This window comes from Phytophthora cinnamomi (assembly GCF_018691715.1).
Source record: "Phytophthora cinnamomi strain GKB4 chromosome Unknown Contig72, whole genome shotgun sequence".
Lineage (NCBI taxonomy): Eukaryota > Oomycota > Peronosporomycetes > Peronosporales > Peronosporaceae > Phytophthora > Phytophthora cinnamomi.
This window is the reverse complement of record NW_027151005.1, coordinates 79936-103558: the sequence shown is the minus strand read 5'-3', so window position 1 is coordinate 103558 and position 23623 is coordinate 79936. Positions and strand designations below refer to the sequence as shown.

At 56.6% G+C, this 23623-nt stretch overlaps 7 protein-coding genes across 9 annotated transcripts; 5 read left to right on the top strand and 2 right to left on the bottom strand.

The window, feature by feature from the left end:
- Positions 1-550: 550 nt before the first annotated feature.
- IUM83_19156 (Myosinlike protein) lies at positions 551-3157 on the top strand (the record flags this gene model as incomplete). The annotated part of the gene is made up of 1 exon (XM_067944193.1): positions 551-3157. The coding sequence occupies one exon, from the start codon at positions 551-553 to the stop codon at positions 3155-3157; it is 2607 nt and encodes an 868-aa protein (XP_067785963.1).
- Positions 3158-3322: 165 nt separating this feature from the next.
- IUM83_19155 (1-phosphatidylinositol 3-phosphate 5-kinase) lies at positions 3323-5794 on the bottom strand (the record flags this gene model as incomplete). 2 transcript variants are annotated; one of them, XM_067944191.1, is made up of 2 exons in its annotated part: positions 3477-3497; positions 3683-5794. In XM_067944191.1, 2 exons carry the CDS (start codon positions 5792-5794, stop codon positions 3477-3479), a joined length of 2133 nt encoding a protein of 710 aa, XP_067785967.1. The 2 variants fall into 2 exon arrangements, with proteins under 2 accessions (XP_067785968.1, XP_067785967.1); XM_067944192.1 differs by having other exon boundaries at positions 3323-5794.
- Positions 5795-6925: 1131 nt separating this feature from the next.
- Positions 6926-8013, top strand: IUM83_19154 (Leucine carboxyl methyltransferase; the record flags this gene model as incomplete). Of its 2 annotated transcripts, none has more annotated exons than XM_067944190.1 (2): positions 6926-7788; positions 7869-8013. In XM_067944190.1, 2 exons carry the CDS (start codon positions 6926-6928, stop codon positions 8011-8013), a joined length of 1008 nt encoding a protein of 335 aa, XP_067785965.1. The 2 variants fall into 2 exon arrangements, with proteins under 2 accessions (XP_067785965.1, XP_067785966.1); XM_067944189.1 differs by having other exon boundaries at positions 7848-8013.
- Positions 8014-8377: 364 nt separating this feature from the next.
- On the bottom strand, positions 8378-9923 carry IUM83_19153 (putative eukaryotic translation initiation factor 3 subunit E-interacting protein; the record flags this gene model as incomplete). The annotated part of the gene is made up of 2 exons (XM_067944188.1): positions 8378-8384; positions 8455-9923. The coding sequence occupies 2 exons, from the start codon at positions 9921-9923 to the stop codon at positions 8378-8380; spliced, it is 1476 nt and encodes a 491-aa protein (XP_067785960.1).
- Positions 9924-10233: 310 nt separating this feature from the next.
- IUM83_19152 (Mannose-binding lectin) lies at positions 10234-17477 on the top strand (the record flags this gene model as incomplete). Its single annotated transcript, XM_067944187.1, has 8 exons — positions 10234-11569; positions 11642-11880; positions 15142-15569; positions 15669-15703; positions 15762-15793; positions 15856-15990; positions 16059-16083; positions 16873-17477. The coding sequence occupies 8 exons, from the start codon at positions 10234-10236 to the stop codon at positions 17475-17477; spliced, it is 2835 nt and encodes a 944-aa protein (XP_067785959.1).
- Positions 17478-17780: 303 nt separating this feature from the next.
- IUM83_19151 (Fanconi-associated nuclease 1) lies at positions 17781-20072 on the top strand (the record flags this gene model as incomplete). Its single annotated transcript, XM_067944186.1, has 1 exon — positions 17781-20072. One exon carries the CDS (start codon positions 17781-17783, stop codon positions 20070-20072), a length of 2292 nt encoding a protein of 763 aa, XP_067785962.1.
- Positions 20073-20277: 205 nt separating this feature from the next.
- IUM83_19150 (Chloride Channel (ClC) Family) lies at positions 20278-22704 on the top strand (the record flags this gene model as incomplete). Its single annotated transcript, XM_067944185.1, has 1 exon — positions 20278-22704. The coding sequence occupies one exon, from the start codon at positions 20278-20280 to the stop codon at positions 22702-22704; it is 2427 nt and encodes an 808-aa protein (XP_067785961.1).
- Positions 22705-23623: the final 919 nt, after the last annotated feature.

Below are 23623 nucleotides of genomic sequence, written 5' to 3'. Positions count from 1 at the left end.
AGCAGAGGCTCAACTCCCCGAGCCTCGACACTTGAGATGGAGAGGACAAGTGTCCGCCCGCCACGTACGCGGGCCCGTTGTTGCACTCGACCAGCGTGGAGTCGAGCCGCACGTGCGTGGCAAAGCTGGGCCCGAGTGTAGCGTCGAGACTCGCCTGCATATGGCGAGCCGGTTTTCGCCGGCATGGCTTGCCTTCGCCTCGCTCTGGTCGACACCTCCGGTTGCGCGCGTGCACAGCCTGGACCCACAGACGCGGCTTCCCTGCCAGAGCGCATCCATCCGAGTGCGGCGGCGACAGCCACGCACGGGCCTCATCAGCTCTCTCGCATTTTCCCGCTCGCCGTCGAGCTGTGACTTTGAGTGAGTGACGAGGCCGCACGGCAGCTTCACGCTCCTATAGACCCAGCTCCAGTGTCTCCACTTAGTCAATCTCAGTCTCAATTAGTGGAGGTGACACCTTCGAGCTCAGCGGTGACCTCGGCTATTCATCGGGTGCGAGCTCCGACGGCGACAACAGCTCCGCGAACACCCTGCACAAACCCCGGGCACCATGGAGATCCAGCAGCGCAAGCGCGTGGCCATCACCTCGTCCTTCTTCCCCGTGGACGAGAGTCTGCTGCCTCAATTGAACATCTCGCCGGCGCAGCACGAGGAGCTCCGTCGGTATGCGCTGCAGGCAGCGCTGGACACGGTCCGCGACGGCCCGACGTGGGGACGGTCCAACATCGAGCACGCGGTCTCCAACGGCTGGAAGGTGCTGTCGGCTCGACCCACGGCCTGCTTCATGACCAAGCGGCAGACCAAGACGAAGAAGAAGCGGAACCACAGCAGACGCGGAGTGCAGCTGCAGCTGCAGCACCAGCAGAGTGGAGAGCAGCAGGAAGAGGACGATAAGCGGTCGACCCCGCCCACCCCACGCGTCACGGTTCCGGGACTCTCTAGCCTCGGGAGCTTCCACGGGACGGACATTGTTCGCAGTGCGATGCCGTTCCAACCGTTCGCTCCGGTGCCGCTGGAAGCTGCGAGTGGGCAGCACTTTATGGCCCACGCGGTTCTACCCAACTCCCTCGAGGACGTCATGAACACGCTGTACAGTGAGCACACTGGCGAGATGCGCGCGTTGAAAAAGAAGGTGTACGGAGAAGCGGCTCTCGACTGCTGCGTGTTGCAGACGCTCGAAGGAGCGACACTCGAGGATCCGTTCTGGTACCTTGGTCTCAAGTGGCTGGCACTGCGCTCCCCCATGCAGGCGCTGATGGCGAGTCGCGAATTCGTTTACCTTGAGCATTTAGGCACGCACGTGGACCCGGAAACAGGCCGCCGGATGCTGTATCGAGTGGCTCAGTCCGTCCACATTCGAGGCTACGGCGGCCAAGACTCGTACTTCGGTCTCACGCGTGGACACATTGAAGCTGCATTCGTGTACTGGATGGACGATGAAAACGAAGCGAGGAACCCGCTTCTCCACGTGTGCGCAAAGGGCCGTCTGCATATGAAGGGCAGCATGCCGGACAGTGTTGTGTACAAATTCCTCAAGTCGTTCTGGCGCACGGAGCGCTCGCTGTTCACCGTAGGCAGGTCGTCTGGATCGTCGACTGGAATCACCATTACTGGTGCTGATGCAGCACCGACAAAGGTGTCGAAGAAGAAGAAGAAAAAGAAAAAGTCTCGGAGACGCAAGGTTCCGATGGGTCCACCGCTCGAGATGGCCCACGAGTGGGTGGCGGATGAGCTTCGTCCTCGTTGCTCGGTGTGCAACAAAAAGTTCCGCATCGTGCGGCGTTTCAAGCATCACTGCCGTGCTTGCGGTGAAGTCATTTGTCGCGAGTGCACATTCCAGCATCGAGTCAATGTGCGTGCTACTCAAAGTTTCAGGGGCTTGCGAGGAACGATTGGATCGACAATGACGGATTCAAAGCACGCCAAGAAGGAACCCCCTCCCACCAACTTCGACGAAACTATGACGTGCAGCTTTGATAACCAGGTGATCGAAGAGGGCGAGCTAGAGGGAAGCAAGGGCGGTGAGTTTGACGCGAGTCAGAGTCTGGTCAAGGCTAGGAAGGCTGTCAATGGTCCTTTGGAGACAGCCGTGCTAGGTGGTGAGTCAGTGGTGTGCGTGGTGATGGCCAAGGTATGCATTCGGTGCCTGCAAAGCGTTCCTCTAGTCAACAGGTCGAAAACCAAGTCACCTCAACGGCGAAGGCACAGTGAAATGGCTTTCAGCGCAGCCCTTCCTGCTGAGGTCGCGGAGGGTGACGAATTTGATTTTGAAGATAAATTCCCTGTGCGTCCTCAAACCTGGACTCCAGGCAACCGGGAAGTCGAGGAACTCGATGGACTTGATGATGACGACCTGGGCCAGGCCACCGAGCAGGACCTTCCGATGCTCATGATGGATGACGATGCGGAGAGTGTGGACGATCTCACGGAGATGAAGCGGAGACCGGGGTCTTACGCTTTCGACTCGAGGCCCGGATCATCGATGTTTGCGCGGCCTAGTTCGTATGCTCAGGAGTGGAATGGAGAGGATGGTGGGCTGGACAGCTTTGCCAACCACGAGCGCGTGGTCATTTTGTCGCCACACGCGCTTTCAGCTACTTCATCTGTGACGTCTGTACAGATGAAAGAGCTCCTGGAACGGGATGAGAGCAGCCACGACAGCAGTGGTCACTCGGAGCGCTACGACGTCCCCAGCGACGTTGATTGTGACAACGAGTCCATCCAGTTCTACCCAACGCAGGTGGACGAGTCAAAGCCAGCAGCCGAAGGAAGCCAAGGCCGCATGAGCAGCCACACATCAGGCTTCGACCCGACCTGCCTGTTTGAGCTGAAAGACGAAGAAGATGAACTCGCGGCTAGCGCCGCTGCAGCTACAGCTACAGTCAGCGCCACCGAAAAAGTGTTGCGTCGAATGCGTGATCTACAGGATGAAGCTCTGTACCAAAACCGACAAGTTCCATCACCGTCCTCGTCCACAACGTCGCTGTACAGCGAAGACGACAAGTGCAGTGAGACTGATGAGCCACTGCAAGACCTCCGCCAAGCTCTCGCACAAGTGGAGAGTTCGCTTGCTGATCAGGCGAGAATTCTGTTCACAATTGAGCAGGAGCGCAAGAAGGACGCTGCTTTTGCAGCGGCATCCTCGCCAAAAGTCTAAAGAGTATTGAAGGCAGCACTAGAGCTTAGGAGTTAGACGAACATTTTATTGGGACTCAATGTGTTCATGCTACGGCATTGCGAGTGTTCACGCTTCACATTAGGCGAGAACTTCTTGCATTTTGTTTGTTGGCCACCAATGTCGAGCTCTTATGCTACATGATTTCTACGAAGACCGCATGGAGAGTGGAGTGAACACTGCGTCGGCTCTGGGGGTCGGCGCAGTTTGGGTCGAGGCCGGGTAAAGCAACGACGAACGCGCCTCGGAGGACATTTCACCGGCAGTCGTGACTGCCGTCGTCCTCGCAGCGGTGTCGTCTTCAGGAGAGCGATTCATTTTGCTGCGTTGTTCCGTAATGGAACGGATCAGCGCCTCCTGCTGCGCAATTGATCGCTCCACCTGCTCCAGTTGGTCCGGAATCGACATCGATCGGAGCTTTGAACTGCTTTCCGATTGACGGGCAACGGTTGATGGTCGACGTGGAGCTGTCGGAGGAATGGCATCACTTTGATTTGTGGAACTCACAGTTCGGACGCGGTTGCTGAGTCTGTTCGCGTCTTCGCCATCTTCGTCACGCTTGGGCGTCGGTAGGAGGAGATCGTCGAAGTTGAAGCTGGTGTTGCCTCCGTTGAAAAGGTGGCTTGGCCTCGCTGGAGGGGACTCTCCTCCATTGTTCAGGTCGTCTTCATCGTAGAGAAGGATGCTGCGGCGCAAGTTTTTCTTCTTCTCGCGCGCCATGTGCATTTGCCGCATGCGTTCGACCCGAGCCGAGTACTCCTCGTCCGTCTCTTCAATGTCGTCCTCCTCGCCACCACGTTGAGCATTATTGATGAGTTCGTCATCGGCAGCGTATCTGCCGCCTGGGAAGAAGCCGCGCATCGGTCCAGGCTGCAGCCCGATGTTGTCTGCCAGGGAGCCCTGCAGCACCAGAGGAAATTGCTTGATCATGGTGGGCGCAGCATAAAAGTTGGTGGCTCCCCTCATCGTGCCCTTGCGTTCCTGGCGGATGTTGAACATGCACTTCTTGCACAATTTCACGTTGTTCACGGCCGGGTATCCGTTGGGGCGGGTCTCTTCTAGACTCTTCTTGGCAGGTTGCTTGAGCAAAACACTCAGTGGACGTCCTTCCGGCTGCTGACCGTGACGATGGGAGCGGCGAGGGCGGATAGCATCGCCCTCGTTGTTGTCGCCTTCATCATCATCATCCGCATCTGGGTAGGCTGACGACGGCGGGGCTACAAGAGGAAGAGTGATCATGCAACGCGAGCACATGACCTCACCACACATGCGGCAGTGGTGGCGGTGGCGCCGAACAATGCCGAAACTTTTGAAGCACACAAAGCACACCTTCCGCTGGTGGTCTGGGACCCAACTCGGCTGAGGGTTGATCGACATGCGTCCCATTTCAAAGGTTGGCGGGAATCCGGTTTGCGAAGCTGACAGTGGTAGAGCAGCAGGGCCGTGCGCCGTGACTTCCGAGCCGCTCATCGTACTTTGACTCTGGCCGAGACTTTGTCCTGACTGGGAATGGGTCAGCGCTGCTGGCGGGTGTGGGAAGATCATGCCGTGCTTCATGATGTACTTGATGTCGGCGCAGTACTCAATGCGCACAACGTGTGGGGCGAATTGCGAGAGGAAGGCGCTGCCCAGCCAGGCACTTGCCCGGCCTCCCGGGTCCAGTGAGCCTTCAGAAAACACCTTCACGGCGTTGACTTTCGAGTCGAAAGCGTACGTGGTGATAATGGAGATATGGCCTCGAACGAAGCGAAGCTTTGACGGGTCCACGCCGTCGCTCGGCTTGTCCTGACCTACGATCTGTGTCAGCGGAGGCAGGATATCGTCCCCCACCGACTGCATGACCTTGACCAGCACCTTGTTCCCATCCTCTGTGGTTACAGTTTTGGCGTACTCGTAGTAGGCGTGATCCCTAGGCGAGAAGAACCTCGCTGGCCCGCTCGGTGACGCAAACGCGATCCACTTGATACCGAAGAAGCGGAACGGGTCGTCCTCCGTCTGCGTCTCCAGCACCTGCAGCACCGCCGCGTCCAAGAAGTAGTCGCGGAACAAGTAGGCGCTGATGGAGCGCTCGTCCAGCGTCGTGTCGCTGTACTTGCCGTACTCGACGTCCTGCAGCGTGAGGCCGGGGATCCTCCCGGAGGCTACGAACTGGTGCGCCGTGGCGCTGCGGCGGTGCGGGTCCTTCCGCTTGTACACGGCGAGGTGCGGCTTGGCGCTGTGCAGCTTCCACTGCTTGGGGTCGTCGAAGATCTGCTTGGTGCCGTTCCACGCGGCCTTGGACTTGAGCAGGCAGCCGGCAATGAGCCCCTCGGCCTGCTCGCGCATCGCCGCCTGCTGCGCGTCCGTGATCTCCACGCGCGGGATCACCTCGTCCATGCGCGGCAGCTTGGTCACGTGCTTGCTCCTGGACCGACCGGGCAGCTTGAGCTTGCGCCGCATGGTCGGGCGCGGCTGCGGCGACACGTGCCCCGGGTTCCATGGAGCCGCCGTGGGCTTGGACGGCCGCTGGATCTGCGACCTGGACAGCGGCGCATCCGACAGGCTCGAGCGCACGCTCTCCACGAGCACGGGCTCGGACGCGCGGTAGTCCAGCAGCAGCCTGCCACTGCTGCGGTCCATGGCTGTGCTGCTGTTCACTCCTTGTCGCTCTCCCAGGACGGATGTGAAGTGGAGTTGACAAGTGAGTGACCAGATGCCGCTCCGAGTCTGTCTGTCTGTCTGTCTCCGGCTGGACCCCTGAACCTGGACTGCAGGTGAGCGCTGAGATGAGGCCGCGAGTGTGTTCACGATGCAGTTAAGCCTGCTCCCTACCGATTGTCGCGCCCAGGAGGAGCCTGTGCTTCCTGGCCGCTGGCGTCGATTGCGAAGTGTGACGGCGTTGCTGTATTAGGGGGGACCGAGGATCGACTCGACCACCTCCGACGTCGCGACGCGGGAGGACGACGAGGGGCGGGCGGTGCCACTCTCAGCGCGTCCGGCTCGTCAAAACGCCGCAAAACTGCTGTACATGTGTATGCACGCGTCTTTTTTGTATTGCGAGTAGTCGGTTCGTCGCGACTGACTATCAACGCGCTTGTATGCAGTTGATACATCGAAAAGGTTGCTTGGTATTGCGCTGATCGAGCCGCGGCGTTTTATTACGGGCAGCAATGGCGGCGCCGCTGGGAAGGCCAGCGTGAGGGTGGCAGGACAGACCGGGCTGAGTTTCGTGTGGCTCTGCTAGACGCTGGCGTCGCGCCAGTTCGAGGCGGCGGCGAGAGACCGTCTCGCTGCTGGCACCACAGAACCACAGAAGCACCGGGTGCAACGTTGCAGACGGCGGACTGCACTGGAAACCGCCACAACTTAATTGCAGACGCTGATGTTCCTGCATCGACGCTGAACGAATCTCAGCAGCTTCTTTACTGCTGCGACCGTGAGCCACCAAGCACCAGCCAGCGAAGTGGTTGCACGCCGTGCCGTGCCGTCACGGCGCGCGGCCTGGAAAGCCCAGCGAAGGTGAAGCCTGGGTATCCAGGGCAAGGCCCGCCAGCGAAACACCAACAAGCGACAGCATGCCGCCCAGCCTCTCGCCGCATTTGACCAGGATACTGTATCGACGTTAAAACAGCAAAAAAGCAGCACAACCGCGCGAAACAACACGCTACGTCAGTCGTACCTAGCACAGGTGATGTGCCACGCCACACGACACATGTCACTAAAAAGTAAGTCACGTTAGTGACACGCCATCACATCCAAGGTATCATCAGCATGGAGCAGACTGTGGGCGGCAGCGCCGAGCACGACGGCGCCGTGCGCGAGACGGCGTCCGACGCGTCGCTATGCAAGCTGTCGGCCGTCCAGCTGGGCTACTACGCGGACCCGTTCGCGCAGTTCTTCGTCAAGGCTCCGTCGCGCCGCATGCCCCTCATCAACCGCGGCTACTTCGCCCGCGTGGCCGCCGTCGAGTCGCTCGTGCGCAAGTTCCTGGGCGCCGCCCAGCAGAAGACGCAGGTGGTGATCCTCGGCGCGGGGCTGGACACCATGTTCTTTCGCCTCAAGAGCGCCCAGCTGCTGACCGACTGCGAGTACTTCGAGCTGGACTTCCCCGACGTGACCATGCAGAAGGTGAGCGCCATCAAGCGCCGCAAGCCGCTCAACGGGCTGCTGGGGCTCGGCGCCACCGCAGACTTCATGGCGGCCGTGTCGTCGGGCTACACGGAGCTGAATGCGCCGGGCTACCACTTGCTGCCGTGCGACTTGAGGGACCTGGACGCCACGACGGCGAAACTGGAGGCTGCAGGCATCGACCGCAGCGTGCCCACGCTGTTTGTGTCCGAGTGCGTGCTCATCTACATGGAGGCCAAGTTCTCCACGCAGTTGGTGGCCTGGGCCGCGTCCCACTTTGACGACGTGAGCTTCGCGCTGTACGAGCAGATCCTGCCTGACGACGCGTTCGGGAAGGTCATGATGGCCAACATTAAGGCGCGCGGGTGCGATCTGCTCAGTATCCACGACTTCCCCACGGTCGAAGCGCAGATTGCGCGTTTCACAGAACACAGCTACGAGGTGGCGCAGTGCTGGGATATGAACAAGATCTATTACCATTACCTGGATCCGGCGGAGCGAGCCAAGTACGTGGTGCTTGAGTTGACTTTTTGTGCGCATGGCAGAGAAATTTTGACGTGCATAGTGTTGCTGTTGGTTTTGTTAGGCGAGAAAGGCTTGAGATTTTCGATGAGCTAGAGGAGTTCCACCTGCTTCAAGCGCACTATTGCATTGTTGTCGCCAGCAAACTGGCGTCGACGCCAGCCGCGCGTGCGTTGGCTCTGGGCGACGTAACGCATAAGGAAGGCTAAGCAGTTTGGGATATGTAACCTTTCACGGCTGTGGATGTTGAAGTGGACCTCGTGAACAAACCGTTAGCAAATAAAACAAACCGCAAACGGATGAAAGCGGATAGAATTGCTGCGCTGCTGCTAGCTGGCTACCTATCTACCTACCTACATTCTCCTATCTGCAAACGACTCAACGCGTACGCACGATTGAAATACAGTTGCCTTTCGTCGTATGCAAGTGTCGGGCCACTCGACCCTACGGCCTTCTCGCACCAGCGCGCTGCCGTCACCGCCCTCATCCCGTGACACCTTGTCCTCCGCCACTTCCAGTCGTTCCGTCTCGATTTCCTCTTAGCCCCTTTACCACTTGACAGCGCTAAAGCGATCATTTCCTTGCCATTCAACGCGTTGCCGCTTTAGCACCAGGGTGAGACTACTGAGTTACCCGATTGAGCGACTTACTGGTTGACGGCGCACTCGTCCACAATGCGCGCGAATCTGTGAATGTGGTTGATAAAGAACTCGCCAGTGCGCTGGTTGCTCGCCTCCTCGTCAATCAGGACCAGGTCGTTGTTCAGGTAGAAGTGCACGTCCGACTTAAGACGCGAGCCGCTGACCTTGAGGGCCATCAGCTCAGCGCGCGCAAGCTCAACGTCAACGCCGCGGAAAGTCGCCAGCTTCTCCAGGTCGATGGAGCGGTACAGCTTAATGTACGAGCGCACGGCCGGGACGTGCTGCTGACGGGCGACCATGTCGTTGAAGGCCTTCTGCTGCCGCTGCGAAGCCTCGGCGCTGCGGTTGACGGGGGCCTCACCCTCCACGGCGACGGCGGGCAGGATGAACTTGGGGCACGAGAAGCCGAACAGTTCGCTGAGCGCCGAGAGGTCGCCCTTCTGCAGCTTGCTCTGCTTGTCGCCGTACTTCTCGCGGATGAGCGAGTGGATCTGGTCGTTCACGCGCTGGCCGGGGCACAGGAAAAGAGCGATGGCCAGCAGGGCCATGGCCTTCTCCGTGAGCTTGTGCAGCTGCTCGTAGTCGGCGAAGCGCGAGTAGTAGTTGCGGTTGCGGTTCACCTGCAGGATGATGGTCGAGAACGAGCGGATGGCGGCGGCGAAGTCCTCGAGCATGAGCTGGGCGAAGCCCATGTGGTAGAACACCGAGACGTGGCAGCCGGGGGACTTCTCGTAGATCTGGGCCGTGGTCTTGGCGTCGCCGCGCGCGGCCTTGTTGGCCAGGTCGACGGGCTCCAGCAGCTTGAGCGACGTGTAGTAGTCGCCGAACAGCACGTGGGCGCGCGCCAGCGTGATGAGGCTGAAGTATCCGAGCTCCTTGACGACCTCGGACGGGGCCTGGGCGCCCTCCTCCTCGCGGAGGATCTCCACGATCTTGGAGTGGCGCACCAGCGCGTGCAGGTAGCCGAGCACCTTGCTCGAGTCCCAGATGAAGAGGTTCTCCTGGTAGGACGCGATCTCGGCCTCGCCCTTGGTGGCCACCTTGGCGCGGTACTGGCAGTACGTCTGGTACTGGTACACGAACTCGCCCACGATGTCGAAGACCCACTGCGAGGGCAGCGCCTCGAGCTCGAGCGAGCCGTCCAGCACGCCGTCGAAGATGGCCACGTACGTCTCCCAGGACGCCACCTTCATGTCCATGGCCGGCTGCAGGCGCGAGAAGAGGTGGCGGAAGTAGATCTGCTTGTACAGCAGCAGGAAGGTCGGGTCCTCGTCCACGAGCGACTCCACGGCGCTGGGCTCGGGCCACGAGGCCTGCTTGAAGTAGTTGTTGGTCAGGTTGTGGAACTCGCGGTCGTACAGGCGCGCCATCTCCGCCACGTTGCCCGAGATCAGGTGCGTGTACATGTGCGAGAACCAGCTCTTCACCGTCTCCGGCAGCAGGAAGTCCGCGGGCTTCTCATCGCGACGGTCCGCCATGCTTGCTGCTGCTCTTACCTACCTGCGCCCTGTGCGTGCTGTTATGCCGGGGCGGTCGAGTGGAATGACTGGTTTTGGCTCGGACCGAGCGGCGCGACCAACAATTCCTGGGGGCGACCCCCCTTCCCTAACCTCTCGGGTTTGTATGCTCCGACGGGGTACCCTCCGGCGGGTTCGGGGGCTGACTAGAGTCGCGCCGGAAAAGATCTTGCGCTTTGTATGCGGTTACGTTTTACGTCAACCACACAACGTAACCCCAGAGTGATGGTCAAAGCGACGCTTCAACCAGGCGAGTGCGCACTGCATGTAGATGGCGGAGGGCCCCGAGGAGGACGCGGCGCCCGAGCTGCTCCCGCCCGCGCCCGCCGACAATGCGCCCCAGCGCACGATCATGTACGCTCGCAAGGGCGCGGGCACGGGCTCGGTCTCGGCCAAGAGCCGGCGGCCGCTGGCCGTGCCCAACTGGTTCGACCTGCCCGTGCTGCTGCCCGAGAGTAACCCCGTGGCCGCGCGTATCCAGCGCAACACGGCGCCCAAGAACCGAGAAGAAGCAGGAGTGATGGTCATGCCCAAGGTCTCACGTCTGGCGTCGCGGGAGGAGCAGGAGCAGCTCAAGGCCAAGCAGATGCGGGCGGCCGTGCTCAAGAGCGCCCTCAGGCGCAGACAGAGCTCGCGCAGGCGGAAGCTCGACGGCCTGGCCCACGCAGAGAGGAAGAGCCGGCTGCGCGCCAAGTTGTGGAAGGACCTGAGCCGCTTCGGGCTCTGGCCGATGGCCGGGCCCGGAGATGTCGACGACCAGCAGTCGCTAGAGAGCGCAGTGGACGCAATATGGACGCAGTGGCAGGACAACGCGGCGGACGCTGTGGGAAATGCTGAGAGGGACGGGGATAGAGAGAGCAGCGGTGGATCTTCACGGCGCGGGATTGGAGACGGAGTCATTTCGGACGATTTGGACGCCGGCAGCGTCTTTTTGACGGGGATCCCGTCGACGTCGAGCTCTTTGGCCACGCCGGCGACGGCGGAAACGGGGCTTGAGGTGGTGTCGGGTAGGAGACGGTCGTCGGTGGTGACGGACGGGGGTACGGCGTTCGATGCGCCTGAGGATGACGACAATAACAATGACGAGGACGACGGGTTCGCGAGCTTTGGGCTTTCGGCGAGTCGACTGCAGGCCAATGTGCAGACGCCGGGGTTGAAACGACGCAAACGACTGGCGGATTTGCACCAGTTTGTGAGCACGCAGCTGCAGAAACGGTTGTTCAAGTCGTGGGAAACTATCGAAATTGCGTTTACGGGGAGTGGAGATATGACGGTCTCGCAGATTGTCAAGTTCTTGCAGCATTCGGACGTCCAGCTAGGCGACAAGGACGCAGCGAAAGTCCAGAAAATACTCGAGGAGCACGTGGGAACCATGCAGGCAGCTCAAGACGCAGAACGTATCGACGATGGGGCTGGCCATACTCACTCCAACCAAAAGCGGGGCAAAACGAAAGCGGTGTTGTCATTTGAAGGCTTTCGCCAGATTTTTCATCCCGTCGACCCTCAAGAGGCTTCGAGATGGAAGCGCGAGTTTGACCGAGAAAAATTCAGACAAAGGCAGGAGAAGGACATTTACAGCAAAGAGCTAGCAGCACTGGAAGAGAAAGGTAACGCTGTAACTTTTGTCTGATCGGGAAGAGTGTGGTAACTCACTGTTAAATGATTGTCTTCTGAAACAGTTCGGCAACGCCTTGCAAACTCAGCAAGGCAGATGGTTGAGATTCTTCAGCAGTTCAAGTGTGACCCCAACGGCATTCCATGGGAGAGTGAACAACAGCGGCTGCAATTGAGATCTCAATTCTTTGAAGTCATTTTTCGTAAGCCGAATCGCCGGCGCATCTTGCAGCTTGACAGCAAACTTCCACTTTCAGACGTCACGGATTCGTCAAGCTCAAACGCACTTCCTGATAAACTCGGTGTGAAGGTGGTTTTGTCTACGCTCCTACAAAAATACTCACGAAATGGACATTTTGAAAGTATCGAAGTTCCCGTTGCAGCATACTTATATCATGATTTCGCCGCTGATATAATGAAACAGAGTGTTCGTCGGTACTGGGAGCGATTTGAGATCGATCAATGGCCGGAACGACAAATGATATTCCGTTTTCGCAAGAAAAAACAAACTTTTCACGATTGGCGCGCGTTTGCTGATCGCGCAAGAGTGCTGCGACGTTATGTGTTGCGCAAATTTGTTGCCTGGAAGTACATGACCCGCAAACTGCACGAACATTATGCTTTTTACCGCACAAGCTTTTGGCCATTTTACGTTTGGAAGCGCCATCTCCAGCAAATGATCATTGCCCGCGGTAAAACCATATTTCTTATGAACGTTTTGCGCACGTACATACAGCTACGAAATTTTCGTGCGCTTAAGCAGCGGTACAAAACAAAGCAATGGAACCAACGACAAATCGCTCGGGTACGGAAGAAAAAGGCGAGGCAAGTGTGCTTCATTTGCTGGGAGACCTGGAAAGACCGGTTCCAACGCTGCCGCTTAATTCGTCAAATCTGGAGAAATCACGGACACTTGCTTCAGCAACTGCACAAATATTACATGGTGAGAGTGACATTTTATATCATGCGCTATTACTCGATTTTGAAAAAGGATATGAAGCGACGCAAGTACAAGAGCCTCCTAGCACAATTTTCTGTTACCGCCAGAGCAAAAACACAACCCCACCATCAGCGACAACAGCACGGAGGAAATACATATACGCACGACCGGAATGCCCAACAACGTGCGTCATTGCATCCATCTGACCACGAACAAGGTAGTGCATCATCTACTCGTCGCAGTATTCCAGCATCTGGATACGAGGCACCACAAAATGGAAGAGCGTCAAGGCTGGATTCAAGAAATATCCGGGGCTCTATTCGTGGGAGTCTATTGCTAACAGTTGACGATGACGAACGCAACATTGATGCTGTGCGGCGTAGCCACCAAAATGGTGACTCTCACAGCGACGCAAGCGATGCGAATGCAGCAACGTCGTTATCAAGGATCATGGAAACAGATCTGGGAAAAAAGATCAAGCGCAAAAGTCGACTTTATGATTTGTGTCTCGGTCTGTACTTGAAGTATCGCGAGTTTGATCGTTCCAAGCAAATCGGAAATGTGGTTGCATATCGGCGTTTCGGCCGCATTTTCTTGAAAGACCTGCGGAATTTGGTGCGTCGTAACAAGAAAAGCCGCTTTGCTACTGATCTTGGTGCATATCGCGTGTTAAGCACTCGTTTCCGGCAGTGGATGATTGGTACTGTTTATAAACTCCCACCAACCTATCAAAACGACGCTTATGAGCCTGTAAGGAAGGATGACGAATCAAGAGAAACTGATGAGAAGACTGTTTTGCACTGGCGTGAAGACCGCGAGTGGCGCCTCCAAGCTATAGTCAACAACCCAATCCGAGCCCAAATGCTTCGCCAAGATCTCCTTTCGATTATGGAGAATGACTCAGTGCGGAAGGAAACCATACGGGGGCGCGAGCTATTGCTCAACAAAAAGCAACAAAACGAAGAGGCTTTTCTGCGCAAGGAGATGGGTGTAACCCTAAAAATGAAAGCAGCTCAAATGCAGCAGGTGCAGCAGATAATGCGGCGACGAGCGCATCGCCTCCATGACGCGATGGATAATGTTTACGATGTATTGCTGCAGCAGCAAGCACAGCAACAACTGAAATCAAGCTTTCGCAGCCTTCGAATCGTCGTTATGATGAAGTACACGCGTCTGCTTTGCCATCGTGCCCAAATCCGCAATTGGCTCCGACTTTGTTATCGCTTCATGTACTGGGAAAAACACATGAGCACGTTTTACAAGCGAAAGATAAAGTATCATGCCTTTCAGACGCTGCTCAAGCACGCTGTATGGAAGTGGAAATTTCAGTCGCAAGGACTATCGCAAAAGCTTCAGCGTTCACAGGAGCTCATGTGGAAACATGAACACTTCATGGAAGAGCACGGAATGTTCAATGGCAGCTCAGAGTCATTGCGGCTTGCTGCAACAAAGTTTTCACCAGCAAAATCGTTTCGCGGCACATTTTTGCGTTGGATACAATTCACGCAGTGCTCAAAAGCTAGACGAGAGATCGTTCGACTCGTACGCCGGAAGCAGGATATTTGGACCATGCACAACGTGTTTTACGCTCTCAAGAACCGAGTGAAAGCGAAGTATACGTATGCAGAACGCTGCGCAGCCCTTCCGTATCTGTGGAGGCAATGCATGGTAGATCTGGATACGTATCATTGCAAGATCCTCGCTCTTGAACAGAGGTTGCCCACGACGAGTTTGCGAACACGGTTGAGTGAGTCTCGTCAGTTAACACGACAAGCTGCGATGAGTTCACCCACGCTAAAGAAACTCTTCCAAGAGCACGAAAAGGAAGTCCGTCAGCGGCTGCAACTAGAGAAGCGTTTGATGCTCGTAGCGTATAACGATCGCGCTATTCACAAGTACGCGGAGCGATCGTCCAACTTGTTCGGTACAACAGCAGGTCGTCCTTTCACCCATGACAAGGTTCCGCCGTTCGGCAGCATCAGTGAGGTCGCTGTTATTTGCAGCAAGAAGGTGGACGGTATTTCACAGGTAGTTAAAGCGCACGGGCATGTGAGCTTTGAAGGCACTCTTCATGGAAACCCCTTTGGGAATCGTGAGATCTTCCCGCTAGCGAAAGGGGAAAAACTCATTACTGTTGAAGGTTTTGCTTCCCACTCAATCTATGGTTTGCGGTTTGGGACGAGCACAGGGCGGTACTCCAAGTGGTTTGGTCACTGCGAGAAAGGATCAAAATTCGAGATTCACTGTGACTATTTCATTAATCGTGAAGAGATAGTCGGATTCTTCGGTCATGCTGACAGCGCGTCGATCAATTCTCTTGGAGTTGTCATGCGGCACACGACAATCAAAAACCCATTTGAGGGCATGTGGGTGCCAAAGGATCACCACACTCAAACCATGTTGCAACATCGAAGCCCGGACGAGCTGTCTCAGTGTGATCGGCAGTTTGCATACTTCCTTCAGGTTCGTGCATGTGAGGTACTCTTGGTCATGGAAAGAGCACACGCTTTTGCTGTACGGGCGTATCGAATGGAGGACACGCTACCGCCTGCTCTAGGAAAAATGCGAGTAATCATGGCACTAGCGCGTTGGATGCTCAACGCTCTCTCTCATGGTTTGGTTCAGCGCACCGAGCGTGAGGAAGAAGGCAAGCAGATTTTGCAGCGCGGCCAGGAAAAATATGCTGCTGGGGAGAAGCTGTTGTTTGAGGGGGTTGGCACTATGCAAATCGTTGACAACTTCCGAGATTCAGCGGGACAACTGGATGCGGCGACACTTGGGGTTAAAAAGATTGTGGAATTGCGGGAAATGGTGAGCCAGGCTCAGCAGCAAATAACGCAAGGTGAAAATATGAGGGCTGAAGGACAGCATGACATTATGCTTAGTCAACGAATCCTGCCTCACCTCCCTGCTACGAAGCGGATGATCTCTGCTATTCGCAAGATGTACAAGATAGTCCAAACCAAGGATGAAATCGATCAGATGACCCCCGAAGTGCGTTCTATCCTGCTGCTGAAGAAGAACGGCCCCGCATCTGATAGCCTGCTAGCAATGTAAGCTATTCATCTGCTTGCACAGAAACGACCTCCAGAAATAGTGAGCTTGCAAAGGTATAACAATGGATGGCATTTATTTATACGCATCGGCTCTAGTTCGCGTGCTTCATCTCCTGCCAAGTCCGCAACACGTTGGGGGCAGTCTGGCGTTCTAGTACGCTAACATCGTCGGTATGGTGCAGACGATAGCTATGAATGAAGCAACACTGGTGGATGGAATGGTAAGTGACTTAGTTGATGTTGCTGTCCCCATGGCTTGCTCATCATATTTTTGCACGATCAGGCTAAGTTTGTTGCAGAGGACTTGAACTCTTTGGATGGAGAGGCTAATTGGTGGCACCAAAGAGTACGACTAGTGGAGCACTGGCTGCGGGATGAAACCAGTCGAGTCATCATCCCTGACGACGGCACGGAAGAGGTACGGCTGTATGTATATCCAGAAAGATGTTTTCTAGCGTTTGTGACACGAATTTCTGCGAATTTCAGATGATCCGACGCCACATCCAACGTGGTGATTCATACCCTCGAGCGCAGTACAAGTGCTGGAAGCATATTGTAATGGAGCTTCGAGATCTCCCGTGCTTCGCGGGAATAGTCGCACAAACAAAGACTCACGACGTCATTCCTCGAGGTGGATGCACTGCGAGTCCCAGTCGAGGAAAATTGCGCCCAGGAAAAGATTTGATTGTCCTTTCGGATGAAAAGGGCTCTGCTGATAACAACAGCACCGCGAGTACCCAGGGAGATGACAACGAAAGTAACAATGCGTCGTCGTCTTGGTCTCTAGAGCCCCTTAATCCCGAGACTGAACCACCTCAAGTTGTCAAAAAGCCTCGGCCTCTTTCAAGCGCAACATATTTGTCGCGGCGTGAACTCGGAATCGATGCAGTGACCGTTGCGTCGATCGGCAAAAGTTTCTCTGGTATGTCCTTACTCGAACGCCAGATGGAGTGGCTTCGTAAAAAGCACGATAAAATGGAGGCGGAGCGTCTTCGCCAGGTCGAGGAAAGCGAGAGAGAGCTTACGTTTCAACCGAAACTTATTCGCCGTATTACATACTCGGGCGACAAGTATTTTAGAGATACTCCAGGGGTGCCAGCTAGTGGTAGAACCTTTACGCGAAGTGAAAGCAGCCGACGGGTCGGAGAAACTGGGGGAGCTCTCACGAAGGAGAGGACGTTGCCGAGGGTGCCACGACTTTCGCATCATCGACGGCCGAAGAAAAAGACCCCCTTGCAGAGTGCAGCTATATCCCAACCGGTTGGAGTATCCTGTAAACTTCTGGATAACATGAAGTCAGAATTACAAGCATCTCTGGCGACGACTCGAAATTCGGAGACTGACATTGCACCAGCTGACCAAAGCGTACTCCCGGAGAATCAACAGGAGCATGAACTTACCCATAGCAGCGAAGACAATACGCCAGAGAATAGCGATTCAAATGGTGAGGACTTGCAGGTACCAGAAACGGAGACTACAATAATCGCAGATGAAGAGAAGATCCCCGTGGATGTCCCCGCCTGGAGTGAGAAGCCGACAATAGGCGGCAGGCGGGCGGACTTCGACTCGAGCGAGACCAAAGTACGGCTGACGCTGCAAGACGCGTCCAAATTCGAGCTAAGCACGATGTACCGCAAGACCGATCGTCGCGCTGGTCGAGACGGCGTGGCGCTGCACGTCGGTCGGAGAGAGGACACGCTGGAGGAGCAGGTGATCGCCGTGCTCTTTGACCGAGAAAAAGTGACCGAGGAGGAGGCCGAGCGCTGGTGGGCGAACCACCAGCACCGGTTCGCCGATTTTATGGAGCCGCAGCAGCCGCGTGAAGAAGATGGAGTAGCCTTCGCAACAGCAACAACAACAGTAGCATTGCTAGTGTCAAGAGCAGCCACGCCCGGGATCAAATAGCTACATCCGCTTCAACTTGAAGCTATCTGTCGTTCGTACTTAAGTCAATAGACACAGTACTGCGTTGTGGTTTCGTTTTGGCTAACGCTACAGATTCAGTGGAAACTTCTGTCAATTACAACTTCGCATGTAATTTCACCATACAAATGCGTAGATACAGATCGGTAGCGGTAGGCAAAGAAAGGTACCATCGCGCTTTTCGCACATCGCATTTCAAATTCAAAAAACGAAGAGCTCACTTCATTCCCAGATATCCCACCTCCCCCGACGCGTGCATCGGACGCGTACTCCAGCCTCAGCGCCATGGCGGCACTACCACCACAAGAAGAAGACGCGTCTCCCGCACCCGCCGCCGCAATCGCGGCCCCAACCGCCTCCGCGCCGGCCGAGAAATCCACTTTTGACACTTCCGACCGCCTCGTGGCCGACACCAACGCGCTGCTGGCCAAATTGGGCTTCGGCGACCGCGCGTTCGCCAGCGCAGCCGACCTGGTGGCCAGCGTGTCATCCATGAGCGTGGCGCTGTACGAGAAGCTGTTCCAGTTCCGCCTGCGCGACGTGGAGCGCGTGCCGCACACGCGCCAGGACTACGAGCACAATGCGCAGCTGGTGGCGGACGCGCTGCGTAGCGCGTTGCTGGAGCAGAGCGAGCATGGAGACGCAGTGGACGACGAGCTCACGGGCCAGCGGCTGTGCGCAGGGGACCTGGGCAGCATCCGCCGCCTGTTGAGCATGCTGGAGCAGGTGTACACGCTGCTGTTCGAGGAGAGCCAGGAGGTCGGTGACAGGCTGAGGGACGTGAGTTTAGCAAGCCTCGGCATGGCCACGACCGAGGTGGTTGGGGTGTCGAAGCGCAGGGTGCCGCCCAAGTTTGCCAAGAAGCAGAGGAAGGAAAGTCGTGGTACTGTGGAGAGTGCCCCGAAAAGCGACGACCCGGAGCGGACGAGTCTGCGCGAGAAACGGATGAACAAGGAGATTCGCACTGCAAGAAGAAGCGCTTCGCAGTCGCGGACCAGCCAGAAACAGGAGGAGGTTCGTGTTGGACGTACTGTCCGTGCGAAGGAGGAGATGCGGGGTAGGAGGACGGCATCTTTGAGCGGGACGGACAGGTCGCGGCTGGATGTTTCGGTGAAGAGGGCGGACGACATCGCGGAAAACAATAAGAAGCGGTCGAGACTACTGGAGCGGTCGTTCAGGGCGACTAGTTCCAGCAGGGCGGAGATTGCGGCCAAGGAGGCGGCAACCAGGAAGTCAGTGCAAGGTCGCTCCCGAGTCATAGTAACAGCGACAGCGAGCGGGCACAATAAACAGAAGGAGATCGAACAGGACCTACTGAAGACAAAGAAGTATGGACGCTTTGTTGCCGCTGCTGGTAGTGCCAGTTCGGACGAGGACAAACCCCGTGGAAAAGTCAGCAAGGAGAAGCCCACGGAGGGAAAGCGGGATGTATTCTTTGAAGGAGTGTCGTCTGTTCAGCACAACAGCGACGAGAGCATGCACTTCATGGAAGAGGAGGGCGCATTTGCTCAAAACTTCTCCTCGATCAGTATTGAAGATGCAGAACCTGAAACAAAGGAAGGAGAGGCCCATGCAGAACAGGACATCGCCGATCAGGAAAACGCTCGACCAAACGAGAACACTGATCCCAGAAACCCTGTGTCCCACCAAAAGAGCAGTAACCACCTGGAAGCTGAAGATGAAGACGGAGCAACATCGAGTCCTGTTAAAAAGAAAGTTGCGCGCGGCGAGCCTCGCGCCCCGGAGCGACCATCTTCAGTGCGCAGGACAAAGCGTGATCAATCCAAGTTGCTGTATCCGCTTCTTCCTAAGACGAAGCATGCTGCTTCAACGTCAAAGGCTCAAGCTCAATATCTTCGGTACAAATTGTCACTGAAGAACCACTTGCAGGAGCTGCGACAGCGAGAAGCCGCACAAAGGCAGCACTTGGAGCGCGCGTACAAGTCGGGCGAGCACATGGCCAACGTGGACAAGATCCGATCTCGTCGATTCGAGCAAGATGTGCGTTTGCACCGCATCGCAATTGGACTCGAAGCCAAGAACGAGGAAGAGAAGCAGCTTCGTCAGGCAATGAACCACTTGCTTGATCTTGAGAAAGAGAAACTGCGGGAAGAGCACCGGATGACGACGTCAGTGCTGAAGCAGATTCAGAAGGAGCACGCAGAGCGCGAGCAGGCCATGGAAAACTTCTACGCCAACCAGATCCAGCTCGTCAAGGAGCAGACTCGTCGTGAAGCCAAGGAGCGTGAGCTTGTCGAGAAGGCTCAGCGGTCTGCGTCGGAGAAAATGATGCGCGAACTTCGTCACGAGCGCGAGAACCAGTTGGCAGCACTCCTACAGGAGAAGCAGCACTTGGAGGAGACGCGAAAGTTCCGTCACGCCTCGCAGATGACACAGCTACTGGAAAAGACAGACGAGCGCTCGGCACGGAGGACCGACGCCTTTTACACTGCAGCCATGAAGGCACGTGAACGCCACACCGTAAGAAAGCAGCCCACACCGCGGCGTACCAGTCTGGATCCCTACCGAGCTGGCACGAAGCGACCAACCAGGCTTTCAACAAGTCCCATAAGATAAATGAGTGTTGCGAATTACTATGTAAAAAAAAAGGTTAGCATTCACAAGTTGTGCTCAAAAAGCTTGTCCACTGTAGTTGCACATTAACTAGGGATAAACATGTGACGTGGTGCACCTCGTATAAATCGATATCATTTTTGTCATGGGTAGTATCAGCCCGCCTCGGTAGTCGCCACACAGTCGAACGGCATCTGGTGCTCGAAGCATGTCGTCGCCGGCGCCTCGCGCGGCCCCCACATCCCCCCAGTCCCCGGTCGACGGCTCATCTTCTGCGTCTGCGTCTCTTGCATCCGCCACCGTAACCGTGCGCGTCGTCGACCCCAGCCAGAGTCAGCAGGGCGCCACGTCCACCGCCACCTCCGATTCCACCTCCGTCGCGGGGGGAGCGGACCCCAGCGCTCTAAGCGCGTGGGCCAACGCCTGGTCGCCCTCCGCAGCTCTGGACCAAGCCAAGACAGCCATGACTCAGTCGGGCGCGCACCTGGCGCCGCTCAACGGGCGCTACCGGCCGCTGCAGCTGCTGGACGACGACGACAGCGACGACGAGTGGCAGGGCGAGGCGCGGGGCGACCCGGGCATGCGTGACAGCTCGGCGTCACGCTCCTCCTCGGCAATGGAGGCGGCCGCCATCCCGCTGGCGCGCTCGCTGCTGGAGCGCGAGCACATGACGTCCTTCCTGCAGAGCTCGTGGGTCTTTCTGCTGCTGCTGGGCTCCCTGGCCTCGGTCACGGCCTGGAGCGTGGACGCCGGGGTGCTGCTGGTCACCAAGCTGCACGCGAGCTTCACGTCGCTGGGAGGCGGCTGGATGCTGGGGTACCTGTTCTACATCCTGTTCCGGGTCTTCATTTTGTTGCTGGGCGTAGGGTGCACAGTGCTCATCTGCCCCGAAGCGGCGGGCTCCGGGATCCCCGAGATGAGGAGCATCTTGGGCGGGTTCCCCTTCCCGAACTACCTCACTGGCCGAGCGCTCATTGCCAAGTGCTTCGGCTTGGTGCTGGCGTTGGGGAGCGGCTTGACGATTGGCAAGGAGGGGCCGTTCGTGCACCTGAGCTCCATCATCGCGCGGCAGCTGCTGCGCTTGCCGCTGTTCGAGCAGATCCGGAACTCGAAGGACCTCACGCACCACGTGCTCGCGGCGGCGTGCGCGGTTGGTGTTACGGCTACGTTCGGCGCTCCTGTTGGCGGCGTGCTCTTCAGTATCGAGGTCACCACGTCGTACTACGTGACGTCCAATTACTGGCGTGCGTTCTTCTCGTCCGTGGTGGGCGTTGTGGTTTTCCGTGGACTCAACAGTTTCCTCGCTGGTTCGTATGGATCACTCTTCACGACGGAGTTCGACGCGCTGCCGTACGAGACTTTTGAGATCGCGTTCTTCCTGTTGCTCGCAGTGATTTGTGGACTGCTTGCCGCACTGCTGGTTCGGTCGTTCCGCATGGTCCTCGAGATAAAGAAGAGGTATGAGGAACAATATCTGCTACGCTGGTGCGGGAGATTCCCTGGCTTGGTGCCTTTCGCGTACGCTGCGCTAGTGGCGCTCCTGTTTTCCTTGGTGGAGTACCCGGTGGGAAGTTTCATGCAGCTTACGCAGCGCCAAACTATCGACGACATGTTCTCAACGAAAACGTTTGCAAGGGATGAAGTGGCCACCGCCACGCATTTGTCGGTAGACTTTGGCAGCTCCTGGACCTCGCCATCACTGATGCTGAATTTGTTCGCGTATGTGATTGTTCGGTTTTGGTCCCTGGCCATCAGCGCGACTGTTTTCGTGCCCAGTGGTATCGTCACACCCGTATTTGCTATCGGTGCTGCATTAGGACGTCTCTTTGGCGAGATGGTTGTCATTCTGAGTGAAGGAGAGCTGTCAATTGGAGGCTACGCTGTTGTTGGAGCCGCCAGCTTCACGGCAGGCGTCACAGGCACCATCAGCATTGCGGTGATCGTCTTTGAATTGACTGGGCAGCTGAGCTATATGATTCCTGTTCTACTGTGCGTGATCGTGGGTCGGGCTGTGACGCGGATCTTCTCTCTCGACATGTATGAGACCATGGCCCGCCAGAAGAACTTGCCGCAGTGGCCGGATCTCACGAAGCAGATATCTTACTCGCTCACGGCCGGTGACCTTATGCGTGATGTACCGCCATACTACCTCGTTCGGCGTCAAACGTTGGCATCAATCAAGCACCTGCTGCAGGTGACTAGCAAGGCAAAGAAGGGCAAGACAGTTCACGTGTTCCCCGTTGTTGATGACGCGAAGACCATGGTCTTGCTGGGAGTTGCTACTCGGGAGGAATTAGAGGCAGTGGTTATTCTTTGGGAGCTCAGTCTTCGTGGTGGAAAGACTGCAGCAACCACGGGAACCCCAGTGTCGGTGGCTGGTATAACCCCCGAACAAGCAGCTGTGTTATCTCGTCCAGAATCAGAGACGTCCGAGGTTGTGGACCTAGTACATCTCGAGCTTCTGAGTCTGGAAGATGAGCACTTCCACGTGCCTCGTGATACCTTCACGAGCCATGTCATCTTGCTCATATCGGTGCACAAGTGCCCGCAGCTCTTCGTCACACACCGTGGCAAGCTCCAGGGTGTGATTCACGCGGCCGATCTGTTGGCACGCTCGCGCAAATACATGTTGTAGATACTGCGCAAAACCGAAGGAACCCCTCGCGCTTGCGCATCAAGGTACTCACAAGGCTTTGAATGACAACCGTTTGGATGTTTTGCTGCATGGTATTGAAAGCGTGGTGTTTTTGATTTCTTTCGAGTACCAATCTCGATACTAGGCTCACAGACTTCGGCGTGTCACGTGACCACGCAGATCACACCCTGCTGGTGTGGGCACGTCATGTTGGATGGCGTGACGCTATTATGGCGTCCAATTTGGACTCCAAAGTCACGGGGAGGGGAGGCAGCTCGTGGACGTCCAGCCCGGACAACACCACGCCCATGGAAAACACGTCGGCCTTATCATCATAGTGTCGTACTCCCACGCAAAGGATGACAGCAACCCAAGTCGCAAGATACCTAGCACGGCGATTGTACATTGGGTGGCGATGGAAAGCTCCAGGTTGAGTGTTCAGATGGCGGAGAATCCTCGTCGATGGCGGAGCTGCGACTGGCTTGCGTTGCAGTTGACCCGGACGATCGCCCCACTGCGTCCGAAGCTCTGTACAAGCTTCACACGATTTTAATTGGTAGATGTACTACCAGTAGTATCGATAGCAGCTGAGACTGTCAATTTGAGAGAAATGGTGTCTGTACCAGGTCCTTGACGTCCACCGGGCTAGGATTTCTGTGCGAGGAATAGAGCTATATACTACTAAGGTACTGGCCGAGTCGAGATCGCGTACATGCATGTACCTACACATATCTTCGAGCAGTGGAAGGGCTTAACGTTTGAAATGCAGAAGCGTGAAGCCTTTGCATGATGTACATGTACAGCACTGCTGTAACGCAGACCGCGGGGTGCTCTCGATCTTTCCAAGCGCAGACATTTGCCCGGAAGCTCTGTGGCGACTTAAATGTCGTAATGTACGTGTACATGTCTTATCTTTCGG